Source organism: Neoarthrinium moseri (assembly GCF_022829205.1).
Source record: "Neoarthrinium moseri strain CBS 164.80 chromosome Unknown scaffold40_Wmoseri_CBS_16480, whole genome shotgun sequence".
Lineage (NCBI taxonomy): Eukaryota > Fungi > Ascomycota > Sordariomycetes > Amphisphaeriales > Apiosporaceae > Neoarthrinium > Neoarthrinium moseri.
Window position 1 is genome coordinate 178,217 of NW_026055154.1, and position 15,940 is coordinate 194,156.

Genomic DNA, 15,940 nt, shown 5'->3' on the forward strand with positions numbered 1-15,940 from the left:
TTCATACGTTTATGAGGACTTCATGGTAGACTTTGGTAGTAACAACAGCTGCCTGTAATATACAAGGATATACATGATATACATGGCTCATAGTCTCGTTAATTCCTCCAACCACGCATCCAAAAACCACAACCTGATATGCAATCAAGGCCAGAAACCAGGCGTCAGGAAACGGCCGTGCGTCTGAATACTAATAGTATGACTGAGGAGTGAACCGAGGTCACAGCAAGATCAATGCTGTCACTATAGCAAGTGGAACAATGAGGCGTGGTCTCATTGCGGCAGCGGAATTTCCATTGACATCGGGGTTCACCTCCTCGCCGAACTCGCCAATCACGTTGCCGCGCGGCCAATATTCGCAAACCAGATACCATCCGCTATCACCACAGAGCTTGGCACCACACCCGACGTCTGTCGTGTTCTTCCAAACCAGCTGTGTGAAGTGCCCTGCCTGCTCAGAGAAATCCGGATGGCTGAAATCATACTCCGCCCTCTCGTTGCCCCAGGCTTCGACGCAAGATGTTGCGTTTGAGCACCCAATCGCTAGGTTCTCGCCGTAGGGCCCGCCGCTGTGCTCAAAGTCGCAGGTGGAGTCCAGGTAGTCTGTCGCGTAGCTCTCCAGTGTCGAGTTCCAAGTCACATCTGACGCATTGTGCTCCTTGCGGTAGAAGTTTGTCGAATTTAGAATGGCTGATGTGAACGTATCCTCGTTCACAAACTCCGGTGCATTGGTTGGAATTGAGGGCCCGACTGTTACAACAACAGTTTGAGCTAAGACGGGCCGAACCAGGGAAATCAAGCTTAAAGATGAGATGAACGCCAGAGACGGCATTATCCCTGATAAGCGTGGCATCTGCATGGTTGTGATTTATGCGAACTGGATGCTGGTCTTGATGGTTGGCGTTAAAGTCAAAATTAATCAGCTTTGAACCGCTGGCGAGGAACAAAGACGCACGAAGAGTCTCCTATTCCCAGAAGCATGGCACTGCTATATTTACTGACTCGAAGATCTTTATTCTTCGTCACCCAGAGCCAGCCACTGATCGCTGCAGTCGAGTCATTGTGTGCCATTCCAAGGTATTTGGAACAATGACGTAAGTCCCAGACCCCTGGCTACCGCTTCCAACCCGTTAAGCTTACACGTAGGTTTTAGGCGAGATGAAGGCGCTAACTTAGCAAGGTCAACCTCTACCCGCGAAGCGCCCTCCATAAAGATAGGCTCAGCGCGTCACGCAACCTGATATTCATCAACTGGCTTCGTCCAGGTGGAATTGTTATCTGCATTTTCGTGTCGGGTGGCTACCGGACGGCCATATTAATAGTTGTGGTCGAGATAGGCCCCCATTTACCGTTGGAGCTAACGGGTTTACACCATGTGGACCTCTTCCAGGGAGCGAGCCCACTGCGACGGACGTCTTCGCAGCTGAAGGGCACTATCGCCGGGGGGGCAGTGGTGGGATTTGAATCTCTCGGAGAACTGCACTAATTCAAGAATCCATGATATCCTGCCAAGTGGTCAAGAACGGAGCATGGCGTACGATTACGAGGTTAACTAGATGTATATGCCAGTATTACTCGAGTGGTACTAATAGCAGTAAGTTGAATATACCCGATAGTAATGAATGTATGACCTCTCGGAGGCTTAGCGCAAGTGACGCCCCGGATTTACGATCACAGTGGGCACAGCACCCCCCCACATCGCAATCGACGGCTTACTACGATAACCAAAACCGTCAGCTTTTCTATCAGACAGTTGAGTACCATACTGGTCAGCACAATCAGACGTGCAAGATCTTCAAGAGTGGTCTGTGTTAGTCTATCGGCTGGCCTTTTGCAATCAGCCAAGCATTAGATCTAGAACCCTTAACATTACCGCTACGTTTCCTATAGGATAGACATTGAAGGCCGAAGCCGTTCTGCGTATGCACGATCTTGTATTTCTTCTCACACACCGCATTGACAGCCAGCTCCGCCAGACTTCGACCAAACCAAAATCGTATTATTCCCACTTTGTTGCTTTTCCGCAAGGGCGCCTGTCAAAAATCAACACTGTCTCTACGTTCCAAATAGAACTCGGCTTCCACTATCACCACATACAAGTCAAAGCTAGGCACAATGATCGAGGACATATACCAGCTCCAAGGACTTTCCTATAGCTCCCTACTTGGATTGGCGGTCCTCCTCGGCTTTGCTGCAGCCAACCTGAAAGCTCTCCCATTCGCTCATACAGTGAGGGTGCTGCCATCGGTCTATCGTCTATTGAGTCCGCGGTTTTCGAAGCAAATACCGTCAATACACTCACAACCTCCGAACGGCACTATCAAAGGAGCTCTGCCAAGCCTCTTCCGACATCATGCGACTAGCTCACGTGCGGTGGTGTGCGATCTGGATATCAACATCCACAAGTCAAACAGCACCTTCTTCGTCGACGCTGACATCAGCCGGGTGGCCCTGCTCTCCAGCCTATTAGGTCAGGCTCTGGCAGGTTTGGGACCAGCCATGTTCATCTTGGCTGGCGTCCAATGCAAGTTCCGCCGAGAGATCCGGCCTTACCAAGGCTACACTGTATCCTCACGGATACTATCGTGGAATGAAAAGTCTCTCTACGTCGTGACATACTTCATCAAAGCTGGATCAAGGCTTCCGTTTGAGGTCGAGTGTGTTGGTGGGCCCAGCGCAGTGCTGGAAGATGAGAAGTTGAGGAAGCTTGTATTCGCCACCATGATTTCCAAGTACGTATTCAAAGCAGGGAGAACGACAGTAGCGCCTCAGGAAGTTCTTCATTCTGCTGGCCTACTCATGTCCGGTGTGCAGTTAGAATGCCAAGATCCAAAGAAAGAACCGCTCGATTTGGAGACGGTAGAAGCATCTGTGAGAAATGGGCTGGAGTACGTGGGGAAATGCATGGAGTGATGGGTATCGGCTACGGCATGACACTGCTCTTGGATTATCTAGTAATAAACCTGGTGGGCTCTACTAGAGATCTACCATAAGATATACGTGTATAAGCCTCAATTGAATTACTAGGTAGAGTTAACATGGGAAAATTGTGCAAAGATCTCATATCATGTGAAGTGAAATATGAGAGAGATCTGACTTGTAGTCGAGAATGGTGAGTTCCCAGCGCTCTAAAGCAGTTCCGTACAATAAAGCAAGCATGTGGTGAGTACTCTAATACGTTGTCACTCAAGAGGTAAGGAGAACGGAGTGTAGGGAGAGCCGGGCGAGTGTTTGGCTCCTTGTGACGCGACGTTGGTAAATAGACAGGATCTCGACAAAACACTCTCCCTTGGTGAAATTGTGCCAGTAATAGTCGGTATGGTAGGTGTCCAGAAATATTTGATCGAATAGTAACTCAGATAATTGAAGAGATCTGCTTTATGGGGTACCTGGCGGCTGAAGTGTGCGGGTTTTGTACAAAAATGCTGACGCTGAACGGACAGCTGTGCCACTGAGGCTTCACATAAGAATGGCCTGAAGACTGATGTGGACTTCTCGTAGGTCGGAATGATACATGAATCCGCACGCTGTCATAAATAATGAAAAGGCGGATGAGGTGGGACGACGATGTCTATGTATTTAAGTGTGTCTTTGGGTGACTCGTAAACCGGTCGAGATCGTGACATGAGGTGCAACAACAAAGGCGAGGCCGCTGTAGGCTGGTTGATTAGTTAATTGCAGCCTAAGCCTAGTGGACCAGCCCTACGGAGAGAAAACCTGGCGGTGCTGAGCTTTCAGCTGCGCCTACGACGGTTAGCCCGCTAGTCTGAATTAAGGGCATGCATACGAGATCCCCTGCTCGCCTGCAGGGCCTTGCTTGATTACGACGACATAATGGCTTGGCAGCTGCATCCTGGTTGGCCGAGACTGAAGTAAGCTTGCCGTTGTACTGAAACATTTCCGCCCCTTCGTGATAACATGAAGCTGTAGGACACTCTAGCATCATTGAAACAACGTGGTACCGCGCCAAACCATTCGTCATGTCCACAGCTCAAAGCCATGCATCCCCGGCGAAGGTAGAGGCGCAGCATCCATCACGACCGATAAACCCAAGTGTAACCTCCTGCGCCGTTGGGAAGGATCGGATTCACTCTGACTACGCGGTGTATTGTTTGACTGTTCCAGCCGAAGACGGTAATTATGTACGCTGACCTCCACTGCCGTCCATTGTGTCCAGTATTTGGGGTTGGTGTCCCACACATAATATATATTAAACCCAAGCTGCTGCTCTTGGACTCGAGAGGTTTCCTAAATCTATTCCACCATAAACTCACATCCCTCGTCACACCGAGACAGTACTTACCTGTTTCCATCTGCTGTCCACTTCTGAAGCACTTGTTTCTAAATTTCTTTTCTTTTTCTTTTCCATTGGTTGATAGGCTCCTAGATTTGCTCTTGAGGCTTTCTGTGACAGAAGACCGCTATGGCAGCACTTCCGAACTTGATCGCAACGGCCACGAGAGTTATTCGACGAGACGACGATGGCGACTCGAATGACGACACCAATAGCAACTGCATAACTGCGGTACCTGGTCATAATGGGCACGTTGACGATCTTAGCGCGTGCAATGCCTATTACAACTACGATCCCCAATTTGCTCCAGCTGTGGCTGTTGCTGTGATATTTGGGTTTCTCTTCGGTGTGCACCTTTTCCAGGGGTTTGCTTACAAAAAGGTATTGAAGTCTCTTCGAGTTTCATTGAGCCATTACTAAGAAAGCCGCAGAGATACACGTGGGTGGTGATCATGGGAGCGGCCTGGGAAACCGTCGGCTTCATTCTACACTCCTTAGGTTCGAAAGACCAACAGCAGATTGGCTATGCTACAGGTTGGAACATCCTCTTCCTCCTTGCTCCTCTCTGGATAAATGCCTTCGTCTATATGACTTTTGCCCGAGAGGCCTACTACTACCTGCCTCAGTCTCATCGAAGGATCAGGGGCATAAACGCTACCAGCCTTGCAAAATGGTTTGTATGGGCTGATATCCTCACCTTCATGTACGTCGCCAGTTTATCCCAAGGTTTCAGCCTCGTTCTGACCGCTTTTATAGTATTCAAGCTGCGGGTGGGCTGATGGCCAGCCCAGGAGCTGACCCAAATATCGTCAAGACTGGCCTTAATGTGTACTTGGCCGGTACGAGTCTGCAGCAATTCTTCATCATTCTTTTCCTGTGGCTCATGATAGAGTTTCATGTTCGTTGCAACTCTTGGGGTGTTAGTGGTGCTGCTGAACAAGGGCCAAGAAAAAGAAGCTGGAAGCCGCTTCATTTTGCCTTGTACAGCGTCCTCACCTGCATATCAGTTCGTATCATTTACCGTATTGCCGAGTTTGCGGGTGGCATCACACCATCAAACCCTATACCATTCCATGAGGTAAGCCAACGTCCATAGACAATATCAAGCAAGTGAACATTCTAATTCGCCTTAGGAGTACGCATATGCCCTTGATTGTTTTCCGATGATGTTAGCGTTACTCATTCTTGCCATCTGGCATCCGGGACGTTTCCTCGTTGGTCCAGAGAGCGAATTCCCCAAGCTATCTCGAGCCGAAAAGAAGCAAGCGAAGGCGGATCGTAAAGCTGCTAAGGCACAACGAAAGCAAATGCCACAGAACCTCAGCCAAACTTCATACGAAACTGGTTGCGCAGCCGACACGTATGAAATTCGTGACTTAGGCAGCGAGACACGGCATATCGTTTAAGAAGAGGAACAATGTGACAATACGGCATTGAGTTGAGGAGAGTGCGTCTTTGCACGCAACGATAGATATAATTGGCTGTCGTCAGTGAACGCCTGTAATGCTTGAAGTGTTGGAATTCGTTGGTATTGGATAGACTATGTGTATGAATCTGATTTTTATTTCAATGGGAATCTGCAGCATTCAACCTCCTCTGACCCGCTGTATAGTTTGAGTCAAATTCTGCCACGTAGGTACGATTAGAATGAAGAAATCAAAGTAGGAACACGCAGCCGAAGGACAGCGACATGCCAATTACGAATGTGATCATCTAAAACCTGCGCGTTTATGTTATCCGAAATAAATGCATTATATAGTTCATGTAGTCTTCTATTTGAGAATGATTTCTGGAAAATCACCAGCACCTAGTTTACAAAATAAGCCCCTGGCCGTGAAAAGTGGAATCATGTAGGGTTTGACCCACGGAGTAAATGCAGAGCACTCTGTATGCTCCCAATGACCGTGCTCTGGAAAGTAGAGATCGTGTTGCCTATCACCGAGCCTTGACCACTGAAGCCTCTGAAAGCAGTGCTGCTTTTCTCTTGCGGAAACCCCGTGACCTCCCAGCACCATCCATCAGTATCTTCTTCCTCTCCTCGCTGAATCGCCGCCATGAGGCGCGACAAGGCAACAAGTCTTGGTATTCCATTCTCCAATGTAGAAAAACTGTACTTCTCGGATGTGGATAACCGGGAAATACTACGGATAGGAACGGCGGCGGCGGCGGTACCAACAGCCACAACTTCGTCTAGGGAAGAAATAGTCGAAAACGGGACCTATGACACCCCAGTTAGCATTTATGAAGGTCTAAAGCACAATTGAATAGGGCTTCTTACTTCTCCCTTTTCGACCATCCAGCCTTCCCGTTCTGCCATTCTCACCATGCTATCACTAGTTGTGCTGTCGATTGCATTCTGCGTCTCAGGCACGACAAGAACATCCTTGCCATTGACGACCTTGTGACCCATGAATCCACTGGTAGAGAACTCTTCAATCAGAGAACGTGAAGAAGAATCCAAATGCAGTGTGATTCCGTAGCCCATAGCCCGAGCTTTTGCGGCATGCCGCCATACCGGAGCATAGTTTCCTCCAACTTTGTACCTACCCATGCCCCTCGGTGCCGCGCGGTCAAAATCCTCGAGGACAACAGCGTCAATAGAAGCTGATCCGTGATATGGAAATGATGGCTGGACATAGATTGCCAGGATGACCTCTTCTGGCGGCGCAAGTGCGAGTCTCGCTGATGCACCGAAAAGAACGGGTCGTATATAAAGGCAAGCCTCCGAGCCCGAGGGCGGGACATATTCGGCATTGTGTGCTACCGCCATCCTCAGACATTCAAGGAAGAGTTCCTCAGAGGGTTCTGGTAGGGATACTGAGGCTGCAGAATGAGCCATTCTTGCTGCATGAAACTTTGGTCTGAAGATCGTGATCGTATCGCTTGGTGTGCGGAAAGCCTTGAGACCTTCATAACACTGCTGTCCGTAGTTCAGGCCTGGACAAAGGCCATTAACTGAGATATTCGGGTTGGCCACAAGAGTCGGTTCGGTCCATTTCCCTGTCGAAAGATGAAATCTGGTCTCGATGTGGCCATTTACTGGAAGGTCGAGGGCAACGCCAAGCGCGGACCAGTCTGAAGACACAATTAGAAGAGAGCTCATAGATCGGGTTGCCGGGAGCTTTACCAACGTCCTTCTTTGGAGCAGGCGGAGACATCTCTGGAAGACTTGGAAACGGCTAACCGTGAGTTGATACAATGATCCAAGCATATGGGCCAATTGGCTTTCGAAAGGCTACTTTTGATAGTGAGATTTGGTAGAAAGTTAACGCTGAAATCAACTGGGATAGAAGCCAATATTCTTTGATGGAAACAAATTGTAGATATTATGAGCAGCTAATAGTTATTCTTGTCGGTTTGAGCTGCTTCAAGTATGTTGCCCACATTGTGAATTACATAACGCACGTTGCACAGCCCCATGACGGATTACACTGACGATGCACTCAGTTGCCTTGGATGACATTGATGACAGCCCTAAGCCTTCACCTAGCGGATCCAGATTGGGACTCCGAACTAGAAGAGTAATAAACTCAGCGGAGAGACATCCTTTCTAGCCTCCATAGCCTCCATGGTGCGCAGGTGTGGCCAAATTCCGTAGGTGTCTACAGTAAGCTCTGGTCAGCGTAATGAATTAGTGTACAAATTGGGTCATCGCGGTGGGGGCTCCTTGGCTGCGAGCAAGGGTGCTGCCATTTTAGGCGAGTCGGTTGCTAAAATAAGCTCAGGGGCGCGCTAAAGAATGTTCCGATGGGCAGGTTGGCACATGGCTTCAGGGTTCAGCCAGTCAGCGTCGGGCCGCCTACCTGGATGCCCTCCAGGACTGCACATACAGTCCTGGAAGGCAAAGGCAAATTTTGGGTTGAGCGAGATTTTAGACAGAGCGCCCCTTGTTTATGGGTACGGATGCTACAGTTGTGCTGGATGATGGCAAGGTGCATCATTACCACCTGAGACCCGCAGCTCACTTAAGGTGCAAGGAAATGCGGGGCGCGCAGTCATCGTGCACCAGGTTGAGCAACAAATAACCGTAAGAAGATGCTCGTACTTTATCTCGAATAGTCACCAGCCCTGGGATATTCAAGCGCGCCGATTCATGTTTGGTCTGGTCTACTTAGATTCAGTAGATGCCTGTTGGCTTTGGGAAAGCTGTTAGTTGCTACCCGTAAGCGACCACTTCATCTCATCTAAATTGTACAACGCTGCTTCTCTCTGAAGGCAGCCCATTCTCGTGGCTGCCAGCAATATGTTCGATGGTTCAATGAGAAGTACACCCCAAACGGAGACTGAATAATCCAATACATCTTTCTTTCACAGTCCTGCAAACTTGACATGGTTATGAGCCTGATCAAGGCTCAGTGTCACCCATTCCGGTGGTAGTAACTCGGCTCGCTCAACGTCAGGATCATCCCGAGATGAACGGAATAATGCCACATCTGACTGCACTACGAGACTCACCAGCGACGGAATGCGTTTGAAAGCTCTTGACAACACCATCTTTATCAGGCGGTCACTGGAGACCACTGGTGACGTGAGAGGCGCTGTCGATGATCCCGAGTATAAGACCAAGATAGAAATACGGTTTTGTGATGCCAAATTTTCCTTAAATTAGGCATAGCGGCTTTCAAACATAGGAAATAGCTTGTCCTTGGCAATGAAGGTTATGAAGTCAGAGAGAACGGTTTTGTTACATGCTACACGAAAATGAAAATGACTGCTGCTATATAGCGAGCATCTGCCATGCCTGATAACTAATCCCTATGTTAGTTCCATGGATTAATTTCCATCTCTCTCGCTTCTATTCATCCAACTCGTGTACTAATTACACCTGTAACCGCGATTTAGAACTGTCCAGTCAAAGAATAAACAAAGTGAAGCATTCGCCCTTAACAGCAGACCAGCAGTGTTATTAGCATCACAGTGATGACTTAGAATCTATGATAATATCAGGCAAGCCCTGAATGCCCCTAAGGAAAGAGGAAAAGGGGAGCAAAAAGCTAAGTGAAAAGGTTCCCTTTGTCTGGCCACGAACGCTATTGGTGTGTCCTTGATCACTGTGCCATGTAACCAGCGACAGGGTTTTGGAGGACCTCGAGGCCGCCTCAATGGTTGGCAACCTCATTGCTTTGGTGACGTGATGTCACCCGACCTTGATGCCCTATGCCTGTTCCTCTACCGGAAACCGAATGAATTCCTACCGAAAGCATACCGCACTATGGAAATTTAGTAGTAGCAGAATATTAAGATAGCAATACAAACCTCGCATGTTTGCTTTGCAAAATCACTAGCGGGATCGATTGTTCTCTAGTCAAGTCCATGCACGGTTTCCTATTCGAAGCCTGGTTCTTCCCTCTCTCCACCTAACCTTGAGATTTCTGGATCAACTTTCGGAAACAAAATCCGCCCATTACCTTTCAGCAGCCATCACACTCTTGACGGTTCCTAACCATCGGGACTTTTACGAAGGTAGAATTTCCCGCGTCCAAGCGCTACTGAGCCAACTAATGGTTTTCCTAAGACTTCAGCACAAATCCCATCTATCCCTCACTCGAGACTCCACGATGGCTCCTGCCGAGTCAGGCTGGAGCAACGCGCAGCAGAACGCGCTCCTAATGTCGATCATCCTTGAGACGAACCCGAACCTTACCATGAGTGGCTGGGACAAGATTGCCGGTCGTATCTCTGGCATGGACCGACACATCAACAGGAACATCTGCCAGTAAGTAATTATTCAGCTGACTCGGCCTCACTTCTTCAGTTTTCATCCCCATTTCAGTCAACTGATACATCCGACCGCTCAGGAAGCAATTCAAGGCGATTCGCCTTGAATATGAGGACAAGTTCGGCAAGATTGGCGGTGCGAAGCGCAAGATCGACGCCCCCGAGGCCCCTGCCAAGAAGAAGGCCAAGACCAAGGCTGAGGTCAAGGACGTTGCTGAGGCTATCCTTAAGGTAGAGGAAGACGACGAGCAGTAAGAGATGATACTGCACATGGGGTATGGTGCGAGTCTGACTCTGGAAACTGAGGCGTTGGGTACTGTGACCTAAGGCTCGACAGCAGAATCATTACTACCTTCTGAAAACGAGAGAATTGACCACCAATCTGACTGACGAAATCTGCAACTATGCGAAAACCTGTCTGCATATTTTGCCTTTGACTTGATATTGACTCGGATGCTGCTTCCCAAGGCCGGCGAGCTGTACACAAATTGCGGCATGCTTGTGAACCTCGGGAAGAGGCGGTCCGTGTTATGGATTGGCAGGTGGTCCGTGTTGTGAAATGGCCGGGTGGTCCGTGTTACGAGCAGCCTTCAGTCCTGTGTTGTGAGCTCAACAGTGGTCCACGTCAGTGATTCATGTTTTGCAATGCATATGATACTTCTTCTTAACTCTGAACGGTAGCAGTTGCTTCGTGATTCGTAAAAACTATCTTTGTTTGTAATTCTCGCGTTGTGGAACGGACCATTCGGCTTCTTGCCAGTGAGCCGATACTGCAAGCCTTGAGCAGGGATATGACAAGCACTCGTTGACATTGAAACACCAAATGTTATGTTTGGTGAACTGTCAAGCGCTCTCTACCACAAACTCGAAGCTTCTGTGGTTGTGGATTGGCAATCGTCTCGTGTCGAGACTTCACAGGTGATCCTTGTCGCAGCCTGGCATTGGTTAATTTTACTACAACTAAGAGGTTGCAACATTGAAGGAAGGCGCCTGGCTCTTCATTTAAGCCGAAGTGACTCGAACGCATGGGATGTGGCCACAAGTGGCCCGAGGTGAGGACCTAATGCAACTTCGCAGCCGTGTTGCGAATGGGAAGGCACTTAATGTCATCGGCCGTGATTTTCTTGCCACATGAGATTCTCTGTTCACTATCACCAGATAGCATCCCTTGAATGTGATGATTTGTCTACTTGGGGCAATAGACTTGCCCAGACGCTTTCTGTGAGATAAGAACTGCGATCCGAACCATCTGCACACATGGATGTTCAAGCTTTCATGTTCCGGGTTTCCAAATAACACGACCCAACGGACTCAAAGGGTTTTATAAGAATGCATTGTCGGTGTTGGCGTGCAAAATGGTCGAACGAAGGACAATATACTTGAGCGATTCACTCCATACTGTTCTGGTAGGACAATTGAATTGACTGCAGGAGAGCACTTAAAACGACCTCCCCCCAGATACTGCCGACTCTGTTTGTGCAGTCACAGGGGAGAACCAGGGTGAACAATGGAGTAAAGCACGCTAGAATCCGCTGCTTTGTGCTTTGACTCGGAGCCTGTCGGTGATCGATCCCTTGGCAATGATGTGGGTGGAGAAGCGCTTATCACAGAGCAAGCGGGGCACGCTGCCTTGCTTTGATGTGGTGATTACGGGCCAACGCTTCCAACCTCCGATAGCCGCCTCCGATAGGAGTGCTCCTACGGTTCCGATCCCGGCCCGGCGGAGCGCTGCCATGATACTGAATCTAGGAGATGGACCTTTCTCAGTGTCCGTTGAAAAGGCATGATCATTGTCCCTAGCCGCACCAGAACGGAATTATCTCCTCCATAATTAACGGACTGTTTCAAATTCATCAAGTCTTGCCTTCATTACGCCCTACACTGCTAGTCTCAGTGTTTGAGCAAGCTTTCGGAAGCTCCGCATCTACACACAATGGAACCATACAAGCTCACTGCCACTGAGGCACTCGCAAAGTTCAAAGACGGTTCGCTCACCGTTGAGGACTATGCTCGTTCTCTGCTAGCGAGAATCGAGAAGAGAGATGCGGCAGTCAAAGCTTGGGCATACCTCGACCCGGATTATGTCATTAAACAGGCCAAGAAGCTTGATCAGATACCACAGGAGAAGAGAGGGCCTCTTCATGGTGTTGCGGTGGCTGTAAAGGACGTTATATATACCAAGGGTTTGTGCTGAGCGCAAGATCCCGTGACGCTACAACAACGACTGATGCGATCTAGATATGCCGACCCAATACAACTCTCCGATCTACGAAGGAGATGCGCCACAGGTAGATGCTGCTTCTATAATCACTCTACGCCATGCTGGTGCATTAATACTGGGTGAGTGTCTAAAGTTCAATGAAGGTGCACGACCGGAAACAGAAGACTGATGACAGATAAGGCAAAACCACTACCACCGAGTTTGCATCGACGCTATATGGAGGCAGGACATGTAACGCTCACGATTCGACGAGGACACCGGGCGGTTCCTCTTCAGGATCCGGCGCCGCAGTTGGAGACTTCCAGGCCCCCATTGGCCTTGGAACCCAAACCGGTGGCAGTACTATCAGGCCGGGGTCTTTCAACGGAATCTACGCGTTTAAGCCAACATGGAATTCGATCAGCCGAGAGGGTCAGAAGATTTACTCTCTCCTTTTCGATACTCTCGGTCTATACGCACGGAGTGTGGAAGACCTGCAACTCCTAGCTGATGTTTTCTCATTGGAGGATGACGAACCAGTGGAGGAGTCTTTCGAGATTAAAGGGGCAAAGTTCGCTCTACTCAAGACCACTGTATGGCCACAAGCAGGTCCAGGGACGATAGCCGCAATGGAACTCGGTGCAAAGCTCCTGCGAGATCATGGAGCGGAGGTGGAGGAAATTGAGTTGCCCTCTGAGTTCAATGAGGCGCCTCACTTCCACCATATCCTCCTCCACAGCGAAGGCCGCGTCTCCTTCTTGCCCGAATACAGAACGGCGAAAGACAAGCTGAATCCTTTCCTGGTCGGCCACGTTGACAATATTCACAAGATTTCTCGTGCAGACCAGCTGAAAGCTTTCGACGGCATGGCAGCATTGAGGCCCAAGATCGATGGAATTGCTAGTAAATATGCAGCTATACTTACGCCTAGCGTCCCCGACGTTGCCCCCGTTGGTCTCGCAAGCACGGGCAGTGCAGCTTTCAACAGCGTCTGGACGGTAAGTGCCCCATGGGGTACTCGATCAGATGGAAGGTACTAACTTATATTAGGGATTGCACACACCCGTTACGAACATTCCAGGATTCAAGGGCGAGGCCGATATGCCCATTGGCCTTTCACTTGTCGCACCTAGATACCACGATAGACATCTGTTAGCCGTTTCAAAAGCCGTTGGGAAGATCTTCGAGACAGAAGGTGGATGGAAGCCGAAGAATATCTAGATGCTTAATAGATCCGATATAGCCATTCTCCCTCGAGGTTACGGCAGTGCAACGACGAAAGAAAAACTGCCTAAATGCTGTCGGGTGAAGTCTAGCCAGCCCCATGCACTGAATATTGAAGAATGCGGGGATTGTATTTCCTTCCGGTGAACGAACATCATGGCCCAAAACGGTTCTTTCTCGCGGCATATAGACTGTATCTATCGGATAGGGACGACAAATGACATGGTGCTCCTGTATAAGAAGCCGAAAGCCGGTCGCATTTTCCAATCATCGGTATCTTCAACCAAATAATCCCAAATCTAACGGGAGGTTTGACGAACGTCACTCAAAATGGTATCGCTTCATTTCAGGTTATCCCGATCGGTTATCGCTCTTGGAGTTGCTCTCACCTTGGCGACTTCAGCGGCTGCAGAATGTACTCGTGAAAGTCTTTTGGCGGTAGCCAACAGCTATCTTGCAGCTCAGACCAGCGGCAAGACGGATGGCCTCAAGCTGGCGGCCAGCAATTTCACCTACCAAGAAAACAATAAGAAGGCCGACATCGCCAAGGGTCTCCTAAGCCAGCCCCTGAAAATTGACCTCAACCGCTCCACAGCCGACACCGTAGCCTGTGCAAGCTACTCAATGTTCATCTCGTCAACTGGTTCGAAGCCCTACGTCGTCGGTACGCAGATCCGCTACAACGGGAACGACACAAGCTCCATTGCGCTCATCGACACGATTCATGCGACGACAGGCGACCTCTTCTTCAACGCCAAGAAGACCCTCGACTACATTCAGAAGGAAGATTGGACCGACTTAGAGGCGTCTAAGCGTCCAAGTCGTGACGTTCTCAAGAAAGCGGGCGATGCTTATCTTGACATGTGGACGGATGCGAAGGCGGCGGACACGATCCCCTGGGGCACAGACTGCGAACGTGTCGAAGGATCCCAGTACACGAGACCCTGTGGTGGCTCTCTTCCGAGAGGCGGTAGCGCAAAGCCGAATGGGAATCGTCGCTATGTCATTGATGAGGTCGTGGGCTCCGTAGATGTTCTATGCTCTTTTGATTCCTTGGGTAACATGCCTGATTCTCACGAAATCAGAATCCAGGATGGAAAGGTGAAGTACGTGCACACCATTACAGCTCTTGGTAGATAGGGTGAAAGATATTTCGCCATAAATATATCTTACTCCAGCGATCATGACCAGAAGATTCCTTCGTCATTAGGTGATAAATCTTGTGTATCCAGCTTTCTGCTAAACCGGCCAACGCGCTCCTAGTATTACTAAGGACCCTGGCTGTTTATATCATAATGAACACGAGGACTTGTCTTACAGAAATAAGAGGAAGCAGGTGCATAGGTAGAGAGTCAGATATCTACCATTGCTTTTGGAAAGATCTGCTAAGCCCGAAACTCTTGTGTCGCTCCATGTTCCCTTGATAGCGCGGATACTGAGCCCTCACAACAGAAGTTCGACTCTCTTAGTCGACTAGACCTCTTCTGAGCTCAAACCTTGTGGAGTGCACCCTTCAGGTAATCAATGGCGTCAACTGGCACACCCTGAGTCCTCAGGAGACAGTATGCGGTTGACAGATGGAAGTGGAAATTAGGGATAACAAATTCGGACAGATATGCCTGCGCGTCGTCCCAACGGAAGTTGCCCATTTTGGTCTCCATCAAGACAGACGAGTTGGCCTTATCATCGATGACCTTGGCGTCCACCTTGTTCAAGTACGCGATAGTCCTTTCGAGGCGGGCTTGCAACTGCTCAAATGTCGTCTCGTTGTCCTCGATGGCGACGTGCTCGAGGCCACCGACTCGGTCAACGAACCAGACAGTGGTGTTACAGCAGGATTGCACCTGGTACGCTAGCCTACGACACCAGAGCGCGTTAGCGGCTTTCCTTTAGATGATCTGACCCAACGGGTGTCCTCTCACCCTCGCATGTCTGATATCAAGCGGTAGCTGATAATGTCGTCATGCTTGAGAGATTTCTCGTCTGCGAAGACTTGCCCCTTCTGGACCAAGGCCGATAGGTTATTCAGATACTTGACGAACAAGGGGACAGATTGTTTGTAGAGGGAACCCATGACTGCGGTTTGTCTGGTCTGTCGGAGGTCAAGAGAAGTAATTATCTTGGACTGTCTCCAAAGAAGGATGGTCTTTCGGATTTCTATATCCCTAGGATCCGATGTTGGCTTCTATTTATGTTTCTTTCGTTTGTACCGGTAACCCTAGCCCTCTAGTGCTGACAAAAGGAGACGGCTCTTGAGTAAACACTTCCCCGCCCAGCCAACAAAAGGTAGCCAGGCATCTTTCAGTCACTGTATATTAGTGCGTCATTGAATCCACCAGTATCCTTGCAGACCGCCCCTTTGACCTGCAGAAGGTCATGTAGGTTTCCAGCGTTATTGTTGGCAGCCTTTCACGGAGCGTGGTGGTGGAAACGCCCTAACGTCGAATGTCTCCGGGGCAGATTCCGGTCCGCTGTAAATGGACCCCGGAATCCCGATTACCGAA

At 49.4% G+C, this 15,940-nt stretch overlaps 7 protein-coding genes across 7 annotated transcripts; 4 read left to right on the forward strand and 3 right to left on the reverse strand.

Annotated features, from left to right (window-relative positions):
* Positions 1 to 220: 220 nt before the first annotated feature.
* On the reverse strand, positions 221 to 859 carry JN550_009093 (uncharacterized protein; the record flags this gene model as incomplete). The annotated part of the gene is made up of 1 exon (XM_049321128.1): positions 221 to 859. One exon carries the CDS (start codon positions 857 to 859, stop codon positions 221 to 223), a length of 639 nt encoding a protein of 212 aa, XP_049168928.1.
* A 3,564-nt stretch (positions 860 to 4,423) lies between these two features.
* On the forward strand, positions 4,424 to 5,700 carry JN550_009094 (uncharacterized protein; the record flags this gene model as incomplete). Its single annotated transcript, XM_049321129.1, has 4 exons — positions 4,424 to 4,675; positions 4,726 to 4,997; positions 5,051 to 5,372; positions 5,428 to 5,700. 4 exons carry the CDS (start codon positions 4,424 to 4,426, stop codon positions 5,698 to 5,700), a joined length of 1,119 nt encoding a protein of 372 aa, XP_049168929.1.
* Positions 5,701 to 6,140: 440 nt separating this feature from the next.
* Positions 6,141 to 7,452, reverse strand: JN550_009095 (uncharacterized protein; the record flags this gene model as incomplete). The annotated part of the gene is made up of 3 exons (XM_049321130.1): positions 6,141 to 6,512; positions 6,573 to 7,369; positions 7,422 to 7,452. The coding sequence occupies 3 exons, from the start codon at positions 7,450 to 7,452 to the stop codon at positions 6,141 to 6,143; spliced, it is 1,200 nt and encodes a 399-aa protein (XP_049168930.1).
* A 2,400-nt stretch (positions 7,453 to 9,852) lies between these two features.
* JN550_009096 (uncharacterized protein) lies at positions 9,853 to 10,267 on the forward strand (the record flags this gene model as incomplete). Its single annotated transcript, XM_049321131.1, has 2 exons — positions 9,853 to 10,010; positions 10,093 to 10,267. 2 exons carry the CDS (start codon positions 9,853 to 9,855, stop codon positions 10,265 to 10,267), a joined length of 333 nt encoding a protein of 110 aa, XP_049168931.1.
* A 1,678-nt stretch (positions 10,268 to 11,945) lies between these two features.
* Positions 11,946 to 13,433, forward strand: JN550_009097 (uncharacterized protein; the record flags this gene model as incomplete). Its single annotated transcript, XM_049321132.1, has 4 exons — positions 11,946 to 12,195; positions 12,251 to 12,352; positions 12,414 to 13,210; positions 13,263 to 13,433. The coding sequence occupies 4 exons, from the start codon at positions 11,946 to 11,948 to the stop codon at positions 13,431 to 13,433; spliced, it is 1,320 nt and encodes a 439-aa protein (XP_049168932.1).
* Positions 13,434 to 13,766: 333 nt separating this feature from the next.
* On the forward strand, positions 13,767 to 14,576 carry JN550_009098 (uncharacterized protein; the record flags this gene model as incomplete). Its single annotated transcript, XM_049321133.1, has 1 exon — positions 13,767 to 14,576. The coding sequence occupies one exon, from the start codon at positions 13,767 to 13,769 to the stop codon at positions 14,574 to 14,576; it is 810 nt and encodes a 269-aa protein (XP_049168933.1).
* A 350-nt stretch (positions 14,577 to 14,926) lies between these two features.
* JN550_009099 (uncharacterized protein) lies at positions 14,927 to 15,510 on the reverse strand (the record flags this gene model as incomplete). Its single annotated transcript, XM_049321134.1, has 2 exons — positions 14,927 to 15,293; positions 15,359 to 15,510. 2 exons carry the CDS (start codon positions 15,508 to 15,510, stop codon positions 14,927 to 14,929), a joined length of 519 nt encoding a protein of 172 aa, XP_049168934.1.
* Between the last annotated feature and the right edge of the window lie 430 nt (positions 15,511 to 15,940).